Source organism: Littorina saxatilis, linkage group LG9 (genome assembly GCF_037325665.1).
Source record: "Littorina saxatilis isolate snail1 linkage group LG9, US_GU_Lsax_2.0, whole genome shotgun sequence".
Taxonomy (NCBI): Eukaryota; Metazoa; Mollusca; class Gastropoda; order Littorinimorpha; family Littorinidae; genus Littorina; species Littorina saxatilis.
In genome coordinates, this window is record NC_090253.1 from 37,074,860 (window position 1) to 37,091,999 (window position 17,140).

General features: G+C 44.5%; 1 protein-coding gene across 1 annotated transcript in view; it reads left to right on the forward strand.

Moving 5' to 3' along the window:
• LOC138975951 (phosphatidylinositol 4-kinase alpha-like) overlaps positions 1 to 17,140 on the forward strand; it is a 102,336-nt gene that overhangs the window by 38,630 nt on the left and 46,566 nt on the right. The window contains exons 19-30 of the mRNA XM_070348730.1: positions 388 to 518; positions 9,009 to 9,142; positions 9,664 to 9,746; positions 9,968 to 10,038; positions 10,341 to 10,465; positions 10,779 to 10,860; positions 11,457 to 11,540; positions 12,245 to 12,454; positions 13,080 to 13,172; positions 14,405 to 14,492; positions 15,019 to 15,078; positions 15,885 to 16,012. Coding sequence (XP_070204831.1) covers positions 388 to 518; positions 9,009 to 9,142; positions 9,664 to 9,746; positions 9,968 to 10,038; positions 10,341 to 10,465; positions 10,779 to 10,860; positions 11,457 to 11,540; positions 12,245 to 12,454; positions 13,080 to 13,172; positions 14,405 to 14,492; positions 15,019 to 15,078; positions 15,885 to 16,012 — 1,289 coding nt within the window. The remainder of the gene's footprint in view (positions 1 to 387; positions 519 to 9,008; positions 9,143 to 9,663; positions 9,747 to 9,967; positions 10,039 to 10,340; positions 10,466 to 10,778; positions 10,861 to 11,456; positions 11,541 to 12,244; positions 12,455 to 13,079; positions 13,173 to 14,404; positions 14,493 to 15,018; positions 15,079 to 15,884; positions 16,013 to 17,140) is intronic.

Here is a 17,140-nt window from a genome sequence, read left to right on the forward strand (position 1 = left end):
AGATATCTAACAGGGCGGGGGAGGGGGGGGGGGGCTCAGTGGTTGTGGCGCTGGCTTTTAAACCTGTTTGTTGGTATCCCCGTGCGTTCGACCCCAACATTCGGCAAGGGATTAATTTCCCAGTCAGCTTTGTGTAGATTCTCCTCAGTGTCTGAACACCCTCGTGTGCAAAGATCCCAAGTTCTCAACAAAAGTTTCAGGGCTTGGAAACACGAACACACGCAAAAAAGGAAATACAATTTTTTTAAAAATGGGTAGCGGTAGCAACGTACTATATTGCATTTCACTTTCCCCTGGGTGAAAGCAAGCTGAATTTCCATGAGGATAACCTCACAGGACTATATGATACCATGTCCTTATCCTAATGCATGACACTGTCCTTTTCAGGCCTGTGGCCCCCCGAGTGGTACCATGGTGTGTGCGTCATCGCCACCAAGTCACCGCTGTTGCTGTCCAAGGAGGTGATCAGGAAAGAACTGCTCTACAACACTGCTCTCAGGAATGACTCTGTAGCACCGGTATGGTAGCGCTGATGTCATGTACAGTGGAACCCACCTTTTAAGACTCTGTATTTTAAGACCTTGTTTTCTCAGACTTTCTGTCCAGAACCTCTGTAAGGACTGGGTGGGCGAGTGGTAAACGCACTTGCCTCGGAAGCGAGAGGTTGCGAGTTCGACCCTGGGTCAGGGCGTTAGCAATTTTCTCCCCCCCTTTCCTAACCTATGTGGTGGGTTCAAGTGCTAGTCTTTCGGATGAGACGAAAAACCGAGGTCCCTTCGTGTACACTACATTGGGGTGTGCACGTTAAAGATCCCACGATTGACAAAAGGGTCTTTCCTGGCAAAATTGTATAGGCATAGATAAAAATGTCCACCAAATACCCGTGTGACTTAGAATAAAGGCCGTGAAAGGTGAATGCTCGCCCTAATAGGCTTGAGGTTTGCTGGCCGATGTGAATGCGTGATATATTGTGTAAAAAATTCCATCTCACACGGCAGAAATTAATATTGTAAAGCGCATTGAGCATACATATGATTATGCGCTATAGCAAATGTCCATTATTATTATTATTATTATTATTAAATGTACCCCCATTTTAAGACCTTGTTTTCTCAGACTTTCTGTTCATAACCTGTGTAAATTTACCCCCATTTTAAGACCCCCTCCTTTTTCAGACCCGATTTTCTCACATTTTTTGGGTCTTTAAAGGGGGGTTCCACCGTACTGTTGTAATGCTGAAAGTCTGTTCAGTGCTTTGAGGCAAGAGACTGGTTGGTAGTGTTGTAGTTTTGTTAGAAGAAAAAGGGAATTGTGTAGTTTCATATCTGCTTTGGTTTCAGGTCTTTGTTAAAAGTTGTGTCTAAAATGTTTCTGATATCTTTAAAAAAAATTTAAAAAATCCGAAAAAATCAAGAAAGAATAAAAAAGATAACAAGACAGTAAACAGGGTTCGTACAGGTCATGGAAAACCTGGAAAGTCATGGAATTTGATTTTTGATTTTCCAGGCCTGGAAAGTCATGGAATTTCAATTCAAGTCATGGAAAGTCATGGAATTTAACAAAAATAAGAAAGGAAGAAAAATTAACCAATTAGCACGCCAGCGGCGATTTTCGTTGCCCAGCCATTCCCCCCCCCCCCCCCCCCCCTTTGCCAGCCAGCAGCGATTTGCGTCGCCAGCACAAGGCTTGTTCGTATGACCAACTTCTCGTTCGTATTTGCATACGAAAATAACGGTATTTTTAACGGCACTTGAGCCAAAGCGAGGCTCACTTCCTTCCGTTATCTCGTCGTGTCGTCTGCGCTGCATTTGAGTCGGTTTCGTCGAAGTTTTCTGCTTTTGTTTTTGCATCGATAAAGTACTTTAGCGCTTCGACAAGCAAGATGGAGGATGATGAGTTTGAAACTTTCTTTCGAGTTGTTTCTTGACAACAAAAAGTATGCGGAATTGGAACGAATTACCGAGGAAGATCTTCGCAATGAACTGTGTATCGCGGTGAAAAAAATGACAGTTCGTCAAGTCACAGTGACGGTTACGAAACGGAATTTACGAAAGTGCAGATGGATACAAACAGTGGCTGGTCCAGTTTAGTGAAATGACAGGACCAGCAAACATTACCGATAATCTGATTGCGTAGCAAATGCTTGACTTGCTTGTCGAAGAGACACTGCGTAGAAAATGACTCAAATTCAGTGCAAAGCAAGCCAGTGTCAAAACTGGCAGTGACAAGACGTAAAAAGTTTGCGTGTTTGGAAATGGCGACCTGTGGATCTAGTCATGGAAAATGTTATTGAGGCTCATGGAAAGTCATGGAAAAGTCATGGAATTTTGTTTCTAAAAACCAGTGGGGACCCTGAGTAAATCCACAAGATGAATACCTTTACAAAAAGACTGTCCAAAAAATTGAAAATAGAAGAAAAAAACACATTCATGAAAAAGTAAATCCACAAGATAAATGCTCAGAAATGGCCTAAGTGTGGAGAAGATTTGACTGCAATTGAACCTTTGTTTGAAGACATTCTGATTTAAATGTTCTCCTTTTTGAGACATTTTTGGTGCTGTAAATGTATAAGCTCTGTCAATTGACCATTTAGAAATTATTCTCCTATGAGACCTAACTTCCTCAGATTTTACTCCCATAGTATTTTTCTCTCTTGCTCCTTTGACATAAATCAGGATCCAACATTCAGTGTTTTTCTGAGGTTATCAAGTCTTCCGTCACTGATGCACATTTTTGTATCTGACTCATTGCTCTCATTGGTTGACCGTTTGATAGTTTTGACATATAGGAGGTCTTTTGACCATGCATTTTCCTAAGAAACGGACAGAGCAAGGTCATTTGGACCTGTACTAAATTTTCAATTAAATTACATATCTTATCCCAATTCACATATAGCAATTTACTTCAGTTTAGTGCTAGAACACTGAAGCTACGCTCAACCCTGGTAAGGGGGAAAAGTAACCCTAAAAATAGAACGGCCTTGACGGTCACATGACAACGCCAGGTCAAGGTTACCTCCCAACATGCATTGCGCACGCGTGTTCTCGCCGCCATGTTTTATTCATTCTACTCTTCAGCGATAGCGTCTAAGGACGTGTTTTGGATTACGCTCGGGCTATTTTTTAGCCCACTGCTTTTTTGGCAGACTTACCCTGGTTTTCGTCTGTATCTTAGCTTCTAGCTGAGATTGGGTGAGATTTTTCCATTTTCTTCGTTGTATTTGCTTTCGTTTGCCACGAGTTAGTCTTTGTTTACTTTCGTCTGCAAGACTAACGCCAGTATGGCGGACAGTGGGAAGAAGAAACCCAGCTCTAGACAGGTAGCAAATACAGAGTCTCCGTCTAAGAAAGCGGCTAAGAAGCCCAAGGGTTCTAAACCTACAGTTACTGTGTTCGAGCCAGTTTCTCAGAATACTTTCACGGTAGAAATTGACAATCCTAAGAGTCCGTTAATGCCTGCGCTGAAGCAAGAATGCAAGACAGCGCCGGTTAAGACTAGCATAGCATCAGAGAAGGAAGATTTGTCAGCAATGTTTGCAACATTTAGCGATCAAATGAGATGCATGTTTTCGTCAGAATTGCGCTCGGCGAGCGAACATTTGCTCTCCCTTCAAGCAAGAGCGGAAGACGCTCGTTCACGGTCGAGGGTTAAGGTAGCGCCGTCAGCCACTGTAACGTCGGCCGACGTTCACGCTGAACAACATTCCGGTGAAGACGGAAAGAGTTCCCCTCACCATGCTTCCACTTCCGGATTCAGCAGCTCCAATAAAGGTACTGTGACTGTCCCACAGGGAGATACGCACGGGCGTTCCCTACTTCCGCCCGGCGCCGGGCAGGAAGCCGTGATAAGACAGGAGGCTTGCTGGCGACGCGACCTGCAGGGGCCTGTACTTGGATCAGGAGACACGCAAGTACCGGTTTGCTATACGGATGCAACATCGGTACAGCGGTCCACACTTCCGCCACGGGGGCAGGAAGCCGTTAAGAGACAGGAGGCTTGCTGGCAACGCGACCTGCAGGGGCCTGTACTCAAAACGGAAGACACGCGAGTGCCAGTTTGCTATACGGAAGCAACATCGGTACAGCGGTCTACACTTCCGCCCAGGGGGCAGGAAGATGTTGTAAGACAGGAGACTTGCTGGCAACGCGACCTGCAGGGGCCTGTACTTACAACGGGAGACACGCAAGTGCCGGTTTGCTCGACGAAAGCATCCTCGGCACAGCGCTCCTCACTTCCGCCCAGGGGGCAGGAAGTATTCTCAGGAGAGGATACGAGCAGAGGACATGCCTCTCACGTTACCTCTCTTCCGGTTGACACTGCCTATGACGATTGTAGTCAAGATGGCGGTGAATTTCCGGAAGGAGAATCGGAATACGGGGCTTCCGCTACAGACGAAGATCCCAATTTCTGGCTACCAGACAAGCTTTCCCATGTGGTAGCATTGGCAGCACAGGTAGCTTCTCGATACTTTGAGGAAGGTGTGGTTTCAGCAGCAAGTTTGACTGCACCACCACCTTCCGCTGTCAGAGATTTTCGCTCAACACAGGGACAAACACAAACTTTTAAGTTTCGTGAATCTCCCTCAGTGGCGTACGAAATGTCTAAGATTTTGGCTAAGAATTCCCGGCCGGAATATGTGCCTTTGGACACAGTGCCTCTCCTAACAGCGCACAGTCAGGCACCGGAGTTGGCACAGCCGTGGCTGGTCTCCGCACAGCCAACCACTTACGTCGGGCAAGCTGCTGGCCGGAAGTTCGGGTTGAACGCTATGCCTCATAATCTGATAGACACTTTTTCTCTTCCACGAGCGCCACTTTCGATAACACCGGAATTAGTGACGCTCAGAGAGGATGGCTACAATAAGGACAGATCTGTTCCTTATACAGAGTCAGCCCTTGTAGCTTTGGAAGAAACAGGGAGATACAAATTGGAGTTAGCGTCTCTTTCAGAAACACTTCTCAGGTCTCTCTCCCGTTCTATCGCTACGTCCCTAGAACCATTTGAGTTTCGACAGGACACGAACGAAAAGGATGTTCCGACGTTGCTCGCAACTTTGGCCAAAGTTTCAGCCGAACAAATGCGTCTTTCTGCGCATCTTTATGCACATGCCGTGCACATGCGCAGGTCAGCGTTTCTCTCGGGTTCCAGGATCCAAGATAAAGCCACACTTGAGGCTCTCAAGTTATCCCCTTTCACGGAGGGTGCCTTGTTGGGACAGCCGTTGCTCGACGCGCTCCACAAGCAAACCCGCGACGATCAGGATTTGGCTATAGCCAAGATAGCGCAACACGGCTTTCCTAAGCCTCGGAGCAAGAGCTACGGACCGCCTAAACCTTCCGCCTTTTCGGCGAATAGGGGCAGGTCAGCACAAGCCAGCTCTTCTTCACGAGGACGGGGAAGAGGCGTGCCTTACCCTAAGAAGAAGCCGTCTTTCGGCAATTCAAGGGGGTCGGGACGCAAAGCACACCCCCAATGATGCGTCCCCGAACCACTAGCCCATGCAACCACCACGCCTTTGGTGGCAGGCGGCCTGTCACGGGCCCTTACACTTTGGTTGCTAAAGGTAAACAGTCAGTGGATAGTGGGTATAGTGCGTTCGGGGTTCAGACTACTCTGGAAGGAGGGGAAGGCTCCCTTAACCAGAGTTCCACCGTTGTTCAAGTTTCCCGTCAAACTGGAAGCAAAGACGGCGATACAAGCAGAAGTCTTGTCTCTGATACAGAAGGAAGCAATAGACGAAGTAACGGGCCACAACTCCCCAGGTTTCTACGGGAGAATTTTCGTGGTACCGAAGGCTTCAGGGGGCTGGCGCCCGGTTTTAGACTTGTCTCCTCTGAACAGATTTCTGAGACAAATCAAGTTCACAATGGAGACACCAGCGTCAGTCAGAGACGCACTCAGGCAGGGAGACTGGGTAACGTCGATCGACCTGACAGACGCATATTTTCACATCCTCATTCACCCATCAGACCGGAAATGGCTGAGATTTCGGTGGGGAGAGAAACTGTTCCAATTCAGGGCCCTTCCCTTCGGCCTATCTCTTGCTCCTTGGATTTTCACGATGGTGGTACGCCAACTGTGCGCCCTAGTCAGGCAGCAGGGCGTACGACTCAGAGCTTACCTCGACGACTGGCTTATCCTTCATCAGGATCGAGAAGCGTGCAGCGCCCATACTCGGCTCGTTCTGTGTCAAGCCGACGAGTTGGGTTTCTCGGTAAATCAAACCATATCAGAACTTACGCCATCCCAGACCTTCACTTACCTGGGAATGAGGTTCGATACGGTAGATTGGTCAGTCCGCCCCTCACAGAGGAGGATCGACAAAGTGCAAAATCTGGTGAAATCTTTAGCGTCACAGAAGCAAGCTCCGGTCAAGGCGCTGGCTTCAGTGCTCGGTCAAATGGAATCCGTGGCCACACTTGTCCCTTTGGGGAGAGTGCACAAGAGGCCATTTCAGGCAGCTTTGAGTTTGATTTGGAACCCCTCCTCCCAGGGATGGCATGTCTCTGTTCAGTTAGAAAGCTGGTTTCAACAGACCACAGAGCAGTGGCTAAAACCATGGATTTCACAGGGAGTTCTCATCACTCCCCCTCCCCCAGAGATTTGTTCACAGACGCTTCCCTATCAGGCTGGGGTGCTCATCTTTCTCACCACACAGCCTCAGGCACGTGGACAACAGGTAAAGCCCTCTCACACATCAATGTGCTCGAGTTAGAGGCTGTAGCCCGCGGTCTCCAGAGCTTTCTATCGCTGGTGGCAGGCAAACATGTTCGTCTTCATACAGACAATACCACAGTTGCAGCCTACATAAACAGGCAGGGCGGTTCCCGCTCTCACACGCTTTCACTCAAAGCATGCCAAATTCTGAAGTGGTGTCACCAGCATCAGATCATGTTATCAGCAAAACATCTGCCGGGAAAACTGAATGATTTGGCAGACTCGCTCAGTCGATCCTCGAAAGTACTCCACACGGAGTGGACGATCACCCACCACGCTCTCCAGCGGCTATGGGTGCAGGTAGACAAGCCGATAGTCGATCTTTTCGCAACCCGGTTCTCAAGGTGGCTACCAGTATTCATATCCCCGTTTCCAGACCCGGAAGCCTGGAAAGTGAATGCACTGGAAGTCGACTGGACAGGACTCACGGCTTATGCTTTCCCACCATTCCAACTTCTTGGAAAAGTGCTGAGGAAAGCAGAGTTGGAACGACCATCCCTGATTCTAGTCGTTCCAATGTGGTCGAGTCAGCATTGGTTTTCGGATCTCCTTCGCTTAGCAGAAGGTCCTCCCATTCCTCTAAACCTGGAAAAGGGAGAATTACTGCAACCACGCACCGGCATTCAGCACGAGAACCCACAGTCCCTGCTCCTTCACGCATGGAGACTGTGAGAAGATCCCTGCATCGGTCGGGCGCCTCGGATAGGACACTGGATTTGGTTCAAAAAGCGCACAGGAATTCTACGAGCTCAGTGTACGCTTCACATTGGACAGATTTGGTTAAATGGTGTGCAGAGAATCAGGTCAATTCTGTCTCCCCGCGTTCAATGCAGGTAGCTAATCACTTGTCATGGTTAGCAGCTCACGGCAGCTCCCCCTGGTCTCTTCGAGTTAGGCGGTCTGCTATATCGGCTACGCTGAGGCAGTTAGGTCACAACATTAACCTCAGCGGTGTTATCGAAAGTGTCCTAAAAGGTGCGTCGATAGGTTTTGCTAGAACCAGAGCCCCAGTTTTTGCATGGGATCTCTTCCTTATTCCAGAGTTCTTAAGATCGCAAGATTTTGAACCGTTGCAATCAGCAAGCCTAGTTAATCTTACCCGTAAGACACTTTTGCTTGTTCTTTTGGCCACCGCAAGAAGAGGCAGTGAAATTCATGCTCTCTCAGGGTTATCTAGAGATATAGCTTTTGAAAAAGATGGTTCTATTTCTTTACGTTTTAGGTCGGATTTCCTAGCCAAAAACCAGAAGCCTGATTAAATTTCCCCTATAATCAGAATTCTTCCTCTTAGCAAAATTCTGGCGCCAGGAGACCCCGATTTGTCTAACTGCCCAGTTCGAGCTCTTAACAGTTATCTGTCCCGCACGGCTCCTATCAGAGCTAAACAGCAGAAGCTTCTTTTCTTATCTCTGAATACGGCTAGAGACAAAGACATCTCTAAGGTAACTCTCGCTAAATGGGTCTCAACACTGATCAAACAAGCATATGAGTGGTGGCACAGTCAGTTCTCCCTCTAACATCGGCAAGGACGCATGAGGCAAGATCCTGGGCATCCTCCTTAGCTGTGCTAAGATCAGGAAGATTATCTGAGGTCCTCCATTCTGCCTACTGGAGATCGGAGGATGTTTTTATCAACTATTACCTGCGCGACATTTCCAGTGCGCGGCAGGACGGTACCAAGGCGCTACCAGCGATGGTAGCAGCAGGGCAATTGTTGCCTAGCTCATAGGTGAGCACACCACCACCTTAATTAGCAATCTGCTATATGTGAATTGGGATAAGATATGTAATTTAATAGAAAATTTTAGTAATAAATTTTCATTTGATTAATATACTTACCCAATTCACATAGTAAAGTCCCTCCTGCCTACCCCGCTTTAGATCCCCTAAAAATAAAAGGGCGTTTCGAGCGAATGAATAAAACATGGCGGCGAGAACACGCGTGCGCAATGCATGTTGGGAGGTAACCTTGACCTGGCGTTGTCATGTGAACGTCAAGGCCGTTCTATTTTTAGGGTTACTTTCCCCCCTTACCAGGGTTGAGCGTCATTTCAGCGTTCTAGCACTAAACTGAAGTAAATTGCTATATGTGAATTGGGTAAGTATATTAATCGATTCAGGTTCAACTGACCTGTTGTCCTGTCTAGGCCTGGGAACAACACTGAACATTTACTTTATATTATTTTTATAATTATTATTATGAATATGGTTAATATGTAAAACACTGAGAGCACAGATCTCGCACTATATAAGCTGTCATCACTATCCTTATTATTATGATGTTAACGCAGGGTGAGCTGAACGAGCTGAGAGCCAACATCGTAGCTCTGCTGGACAACAATCCTGAAGCAGCGACAGTCATCAACAGACTGACCTTTGCCCAGTGCACCTACATCCTGTCTGTCTACCGCCTGGAGACACTCAGGTATTGGCTGGATGGATCGTTGTCGTACCAAGCGTCACAATAATGTCTTACGGCTCAATTGTTGACAGTCTAACAGTACCATGCAAATGTTAGATTTCCTCATAGAAGATGGCAGCACTGTATGTCGTATTTTAAAACGGTTTTATTTAGATAATTACAAATAACAATGCCGTATACAGTCAATTGAATAAATAGAGCGCAACAAGATGAGCTTTTGAATGTTCTCTTATAAGCAATATAATATCTGATGTGGCGGACGAATGTCTTACATGAAAGAGCATAAGTATGTTTGTCTGCCAGTCCTGTCCCGATCATGGTAGTGCTAGCATGCATGCTCACAAGCAGATGCACACGCACACATCTTCAGGTGAAGGCAAACAATGGAACGTCACTTTCCAAAATGGCGAAATGCCTCTACGCAATAGCTACGTTAAGTAGTCAGTGTCAGATACCTGTTGGACGGTGGCTACTTTAATGGGACAGTGAAACTGGAACTGACCCTGTCATGCTGTCTCTTTCAGAGTGACCTTCTCCACTGACCCCAAGGCTTTCCATGGGCTGTTCAAGTACCTCAACAATGATGTACTCATCAAGGATAAAGATGGTGAGAGCAAGATTGTGTGTACAAACAAATCTAAAATCTAGAAAAGAAGGCTGTGTTTTTGTTTTTTATGTTGCATGGGTTTGACTTCAGTTTGAAACTCCAGCAAGTTATGATCAGACTTATGAAAAATGTCGTGTTGATGCTTTGAAATGTTCCTGTTACAGGTTTTACGTCAACATTGTTACTGTTACTGCATACTGAACTCAATTTGTGACCTACAGGTTTGTGGACATGCGTACAGGCAGTGGCAGACAAGGCTTTTGAGAGTTACCTGGACCTGACAGCAGCTAGAGTAAGTGTGTCTCGCTTCATGTAATTCCATGGAGATCATATGTGCACCTGTCATGCAACAACTTTCAAAAATATGCATGTATACTTGAAGTTGAAGTTGTTTTCCAGTAAGCCTTGGTCAGAAGTAAATCATATTACTGAGTGCTTACCTGTGATAGGAAAGCTTTTCAGATGCCTAATTTCCAAAGCCAGATCTCAAGTGCCCCCTAGATTAACTTGGAGTAGATAGTTACAAAAGCCATGAAATCATAATAATAAAGACGATTTTATCTGTGTGTGAAATTCATCCGTTTCTTTCTCCAGCCTCGGACAGAGGAGCGAGAGAAAGAGATTGACAGCCATGCTCAGTACCTGCTTGTCCAGTTTAACCATGCAAACAAACGCATTCGTCGTGTGGCTGACAACTTCCTCTCCCTCCTGGTAGAAAGGTGGGTGTGAATATTAACTGACCAGAACAATCTTCTAATTGCTGCTAAGGGAAAAGCTGTGCAAGGAAAAATGGGATCAGCTTGAGGACAAAACTGAGTGTTTCATGTGTGTATGTGTGTGTTTTATCCTTTTGCATTTTGGACTGGTAAATTGTTTCTTTTAACTTATTTTGCTTCAAGATGATTGTTCCTATTGGTTGGTCTACACTTTCGTGTGGCTGATAATAATTCAGTTTGCTAAATAGCCATTAGGTATTACATTCACAAGAAGAAAATACTTACATGACTGCTGGTTTTCTATTTCTCACAAAAGGTTTCCCCATTTGCTGTGGAGTGGTACTGTGCTGAAGACAATGTTGGACATTCTGCAAGTTCTCTCCAAGGCTTTGGAAATGGTCTGTATCATATATGCACAAAAATAGTTCTTGCAGGAACATGTATATCCTTCATGCAATACGGGTACAGCTCCCTCTTTGCCACAGCTATACACCCTTTCTCCTTATCACATACAATACTGCGATCGCTTCGATCGTTTTGTCTCGTCCCATCCCCCATCATACAAGTTTTCTGTTTTTTTTGTTTTTTTCTGTTTGTTTTAGTGTGTTTTGTTGTTTTCTGTTTGTTTTAGTGTGTTTTGTTGTTTTCTGTTTGTTTTAGTGTGCTTTGTTGTTTTCTTATGTCAATATGGTTTTTAAGCTTAAGACATTAAACCATCAGAGCATCAAAGCGCATCATCACATACACAAAAACACGAATACACAAAGTATACTATACAGAGAAAACATTTCTACCAGTTTTCTTTGCTTCCCAGGGAAATTAATATTGTCATCAAAATATTTGTTAAAAACGGAAACAAACAGATAATATATGCTCACGCAAACAGGCAGAAAATCTTGTTTTGACGATGTACCCACAATATGTACATACAACACACACTTGTTAGGTAATCTTTCTTGATGACTTACCTCTTCCTTTGACTGTTGTGTATCAGGATCCTCACGAGGATGTACCTACCTTACCTGTACCCGACACACCCTACCATCTCCGCGTGATGGATAACATGGTGGAGAGAGAGGTGAGTAGCCATGGATAAGTTAATCTGTGTCATTTCTAGTGACTGCATGCTTGCAAGATGTTTTTCTCCATCTTTCTTGGATGGGCCATAAACAAGAACAGGAACAAATACTTTATTGTCTGTCTTTACAAAAGAGACATTTGCCTTCTGTCTAACATTAATTTTATTGAGCTGAAAGTTGTCAGTCTCATATTTTGTTAAAACACACAATCCTGGTTCCACCAGTATGATTACTTTTCCTGCTTGAGGTTGAAGAGGCAGATTAAAAGTGTTTGTCTTTGTTTCCAGTCAGAAAGATGGACTGTGTTTAGGGATTGAAAAGTAATGTTCTGAGGAGATAGTAACAATAAGAGAGCAGCTAGTTTAAGATGATGACACATGAATTGATTGGAGTTGAGATATTATTTTGAATGTGTTCTGCAGCAGATGAGATGGGTTAGGGGTGGACATTGGAGGGGATTTATGACAAGCAGGTACAATGGTGTTCACAGATTTCAGGTTGAATACCAACATACCATGTAGTGAGAATGAATGAGAAAAAGCATGAGGTAGGATATGTATCTATGCTTGTTTCAGTTTGTTTAACACAGAAAAAAAGCAGACCCTAGCAGGGCGCAGAAAAATACGGAATCTTAAATCTTGAATGAACTAATAGTGTCAGCATTATTTTCATTTTCTCTTGGTGTTTTTTCTTTCTTTTTCAGAGCACAGTGAAAGACTTTGCAGAGAGAAGCAAAGGCATCCTACAGGAGTCGATGAAGTGGGCGCCCAATGCTGTACGCTCCCATCTGATCCATTACGTGCTGACCACGGAGAACTCCTCGGCTGGCATGGCTCAGCACTCCGGTCTGGCGCTGGCAACGGAGAGTGTGCTCAACTACGCTGGCTACAACAAGAACGCTGCACCTCTTGGGGTCAGTTTGGGTTGATTTATTGAAAGTCAGAAAGATTTGTTTGCATGAATGAGCAAAACTGCGTGTAGGGGTGAATTATCTAAATGTGCAGCATAAGTTTCAACTTAGTGAAAATGGTTGCCTGTTATGAAGAAGGAAAGAAAATTCTTTTCATTTGTCTTTTTCTCCATTTTGGAAAAAAATGGATTTGGCAGGACTTTTTTTTCCAATATATAAGGAAAATTACGTCGGGTCATACGGTCTAAAAAAATAATTAAGTCCAGATGTGGTTAACCTTGTTTGAAATCATTGCACATGTATATTTATGTGTATTTATTAATACTGCACATTGCTAGAAAAGACTGTGTCAATGTTATTGTATGAATAAGGGTATATTGAGCTTAAGAATTCATACATGTTTTGAGAATAAAAGTCGCTTGTTAATTTCAATGCTTGTTATTCTCTCAGGTGCCAGGAGACTGGTTCCTGATAACTCCATTACACATGTCGAATACATTTAGACCGCTTACTTCCCTTTGTTAATCAGATATATATATTGAGCTTAGTTTCCTTCTCTGACCAGATTTTTTTTTTACTCCTGACCGACTGTGTAAAAGCTGTAAGTTTTTAGCGTTCGATTCCACAGCCAGCAACGCTGGACAGACGACCCACTTGCGTCAACACGGACAGCTCGAACTTCATGTCTTACCTCAGTCTACGCAGTCGCTTCATGGGGGAGGTACGTCATCCGTTATGGACTTAATTCTCAGTTTAATTTGTGTGTGTGTGTGTGTCTGTGTGTGTGTGTGTGTGTGTGTGTGTGTGTGTGTGTGTGTGTGTGTGCGTGTGTTCTTTGTGAGCTGCTTTCCTGATTTTGAATTTGCTTGGTCTGTTAATATCTTGATGAGAACATATCAGCATCAGTATAAATGCTTTCTGATAATTTGAATTGTTTTCAGTCTCCTATCACAGTATGATAACAATCAGGAGATCATACATGAAAGATATGCAAGAGTCTAGACAATTTATGATTGTGTTGAATTTCTTGCGGTACACTGGGCCCCTGTTTCAAGATCTCCAAAAAATCTGATAACTTCTTCTTCTTCAGCGTTCCACATTTGTCTGGTTACGTGTGAGCTTGTTTGCCCATTTGGGTTCCCCACACTATACTCTGAGAGCTTAGTCAGCTTCACTCCGCTTTCGTTGAGTAGGCATGCTGGGTATTTTCGTATTTTCATAACCCACCGAACTCTGACATGGATTACAGGATCTTTTCCGTGCGCACTTGGTCTTGTGCTTGCGTGTACACACGAAGGCGGTTAAGTCACTAGCAGGTCTGCACATAAGTTGACCTGGGAGATCGGAAAAATCTCCACTCTTAACCCACCAGGCGGTAGCGACCGGGATTCGAACTCACGACCTCCCGATTAGGAGGCTGACGTCTTACCACCACGCCACTGCGCCCGTCAATCTGATAACAAACCCAGGGGGTCTTAAAATGGAGAGGAATATATATATATATACCCAGAAAAAAAATGATCTACAGAAATAAGGGTGTTAAAAAGGGGGAGGTAAGAAATAAGGGTGTTAAAAAGGGGAAGTAAGAAATAATGGTGTTAAAAAGGGGAGGTAAGAAATAATGGTGTTAAAAAGGGGAGGTAAGAAATAAGGGTGTTAAAAAGGGGAGGTAAGAAATAAGGGTGTTAAAAAGGGGGAGGTAAGAAATAAGGGTGTTAAAAAGGGGAGGTAAGAAATAAGGGTGTTATAGAGGGGGAGGTAAGAAATAAGGGTGTTAAAAAGGGGGAGGTAAGAAATAAGGGTGTTAAAAAGGGGGAGGTTAGAAATAAGGATGTTATAAAGGGGGAGGTCTTACAACAGGAGATCTAAAAGGGGAGTTGCAGTGTATTCAAACCATGATGGCAATTTTTGTATGAAGACAAGCTGTAAAATAACTTTTCTCCTTTGATGCAGGTGTGCGGCATGCAGGACATGTGCGACAGTGTCATTGAGCTGGAGAGCAAACTGTGCCGTGACCTTGACAAGGCCCTCAGCAGCAAAGGTCAGCGGATATGCTAGCTGTCTTCGATCTTTGCATACCTCCCCTACCCCCTGCAGAGTCCTGTCTATGTGATTCATGAGCCTTTCTGCCTTCCTCCTGCCTACTTCAGGCATGGAAACTGTCAGATGGAGATTGCAGGGTCTGATTTCAGATGATGAGAAAGTTCTGCCTACATTCTGTCTCATGCTTTTGATGTAATTTATTTTACTACTACACCATGCTTTCATGGTTGCCTGCAGATCAACCCAGAAACTGTCTTTTAACTAGATACTAAATAAGTTGGCAGCAGTCATTTTGCTTTCGAAGCAAAGGTCTGTACATCAAACATATTTTCCTGGGAGACTGTGAGAACAGTTGGCAGTTTATGCTGTTCCCATGCCTGCTACTTGCCAACATTATTTGTTTGGCTTTTATTATAGGCTATCACTTTTAGTTTTAAGAAATCAGAAACCGTTCTGTTGTTGCATGTGTTTGTTGCATTTTGAGTGCCGCAACTTCTTTTTCAACATATGCGTTACTTTTGCAGAGGATGTTTTGTGCCAGAAAGCATTGTTCAGGATTTGCGCACTGCAGATAAAGATGGAAGGTAAGCGTTGAGTCAAAGGACCCGTAACCAATGACTTTGCTTATTTTAAATGTCTAGAATGTGTCCAGATAGGTCTGGGTGGCCGAGTGGTAAACGCACTTGCCTCGGAAGCGAGAGGTTGCGAGTTCGACCCTGGGTCAGGGCGTTAGCAATTTTCTCCCCCCTTTTCTAACCAAGGTGGTGGGTTCAAGTGCTAGTCTTTCGGATGAGACGAAAAACCGAGGTCCCTTCGTGTACACTACATTGGGGTGTGCACGTTAAAGATCCCACGATTGACAAAAGGGTCTTTCCTGGCAAAATTGTATAGGCATAGATAAAAATGTCCATCAAATACCCGTGTGACATGGAATAAAGGCCGTGGAAGGTGAATGCTCGCCCTGATAGGCTTGAGCTTTGCTGGTCGATGTGAATGCGTGATATCTTGTGTAACAAATTCCATCTCACACGGAATTAATAGGTAACTTGCGCCTTGAGTCGCCTTGTGTGGTAAGATATGTGCGCGATATAAATTCTCGTAAAAAAAAAAATAAACAAAAAGGATGTTTACACAAGTGTTGCTGTTGTTGTTGCTTTTTAATGAATAAAATTGTATGCTGTTCTTTCAGATTCATGTTTAATTTTAAAGAATCAGATAAGCTGACAGTGCATTTTTTGAAAATATGACCACAATGCTTTTCTTAGCGAAAGTGTGTTGTTGCAACTTATACCTGTTTTTCATGGATGCTGTGACAAACGTCAAGACACGAACACATCTAGCTCAGCAGAGTTGCAAAGAATGCACAAGATGGTGTTTTGTGTGTGCACAGTGGTGAGCCGTCGTCTGCTGCATGCAGTCTGTTGGGCGCCAGTCCAATACTTCTCCGAGACCATCATGGGAATGAGCGTGGCCTGCTGGGACTGGATTCTGGCCGCCAGACCTGACATCAGCATGGAGGTAATGGGGCATTTCAATTCCTGCTGTTTGATTTTTGTAAGAGAAGGGTAGAACACGCAATGTTTTAATTTTTTAATTTTTTTTAATTTTTAAATTTTCATTATTTTGTAGTCCCATCGCTGGGACAGTTGGGTCACTTCCTCTCAGTAGAAAGCTAGCAGCAACAGAGTCGCGCTACCCAGGTGTGTGCGTGTTTAGGTGTAATCTGCCACCTGCACTTATGGCAGAATGACAGGTCTTTTACGTGCCACAGTGGCGACACGGGGGTGGAACATTGATACCGTCTCTGAGTCTGCACGTAAAGTTGACCCGTGTCCGCCCCGGCCTGGATTCGAACCCTTGACCTTCAGATCACAAGTCCAGTGCTCTACCAACTGAGCTACCGGGCGTGATGATATGTCATTCTAGTTGCTGCTTCTGCTGAAATGCTTTGAAAATAAAATGGGTTTACCTACATCAGTCTAGTTTTTCCTACTTTATGAAAGTCCTCAGTGTGTTTGAGTGTCAGCTGTACAGATATTACACTTTGTGTGCTAAGCATGCACTGACTTTGAGGTCTGATTATGCCCTTATGCGCAGTGTTTAGTCTGTGGTCATTGTTATAAGCCCTTTGAAAAAATCAAGGATTTTAGACAGTTTTCCCTCAGAAATGTATGCAGAAGTTTCAAACTTATCTCTAGTTGTACAGTTTCTTTGTGAGATGGCAGCAGCATGGCAGATGAGTATAGATCAAAAGCAGCTTTCTTTTGGCAGAAACATACACATTCTTACTAATGTGACAGGGAGACTACCGTCGCCCTTCACAGCAGACTCTGCAGAGTTGTTCGCCTTTGAAGTAGGCAACACCTGTGGATTGTAGAGTTCTGTTTGTGATGGGGTCTGGCGGCTTTTGTCTCTCTGTATGTTCATGGATTCCTTTGCGAATGCATAACAGTTTTTATGGGGCTTAGAAATAGGCTCTGAGGTTCTCAATCCTGTTTGATTGGACTTCGCCTCCAAAGGTGATTGTGGTGTTTCAGCACTCGGTTACACTAAAATATAAAACTTTTCTCAAAACTTAGGAATGGTTATGCAGGTTCCATGTGAAAAGTGAAATGTTGGCAGCATGGCAGATATGTGTAGATCGAA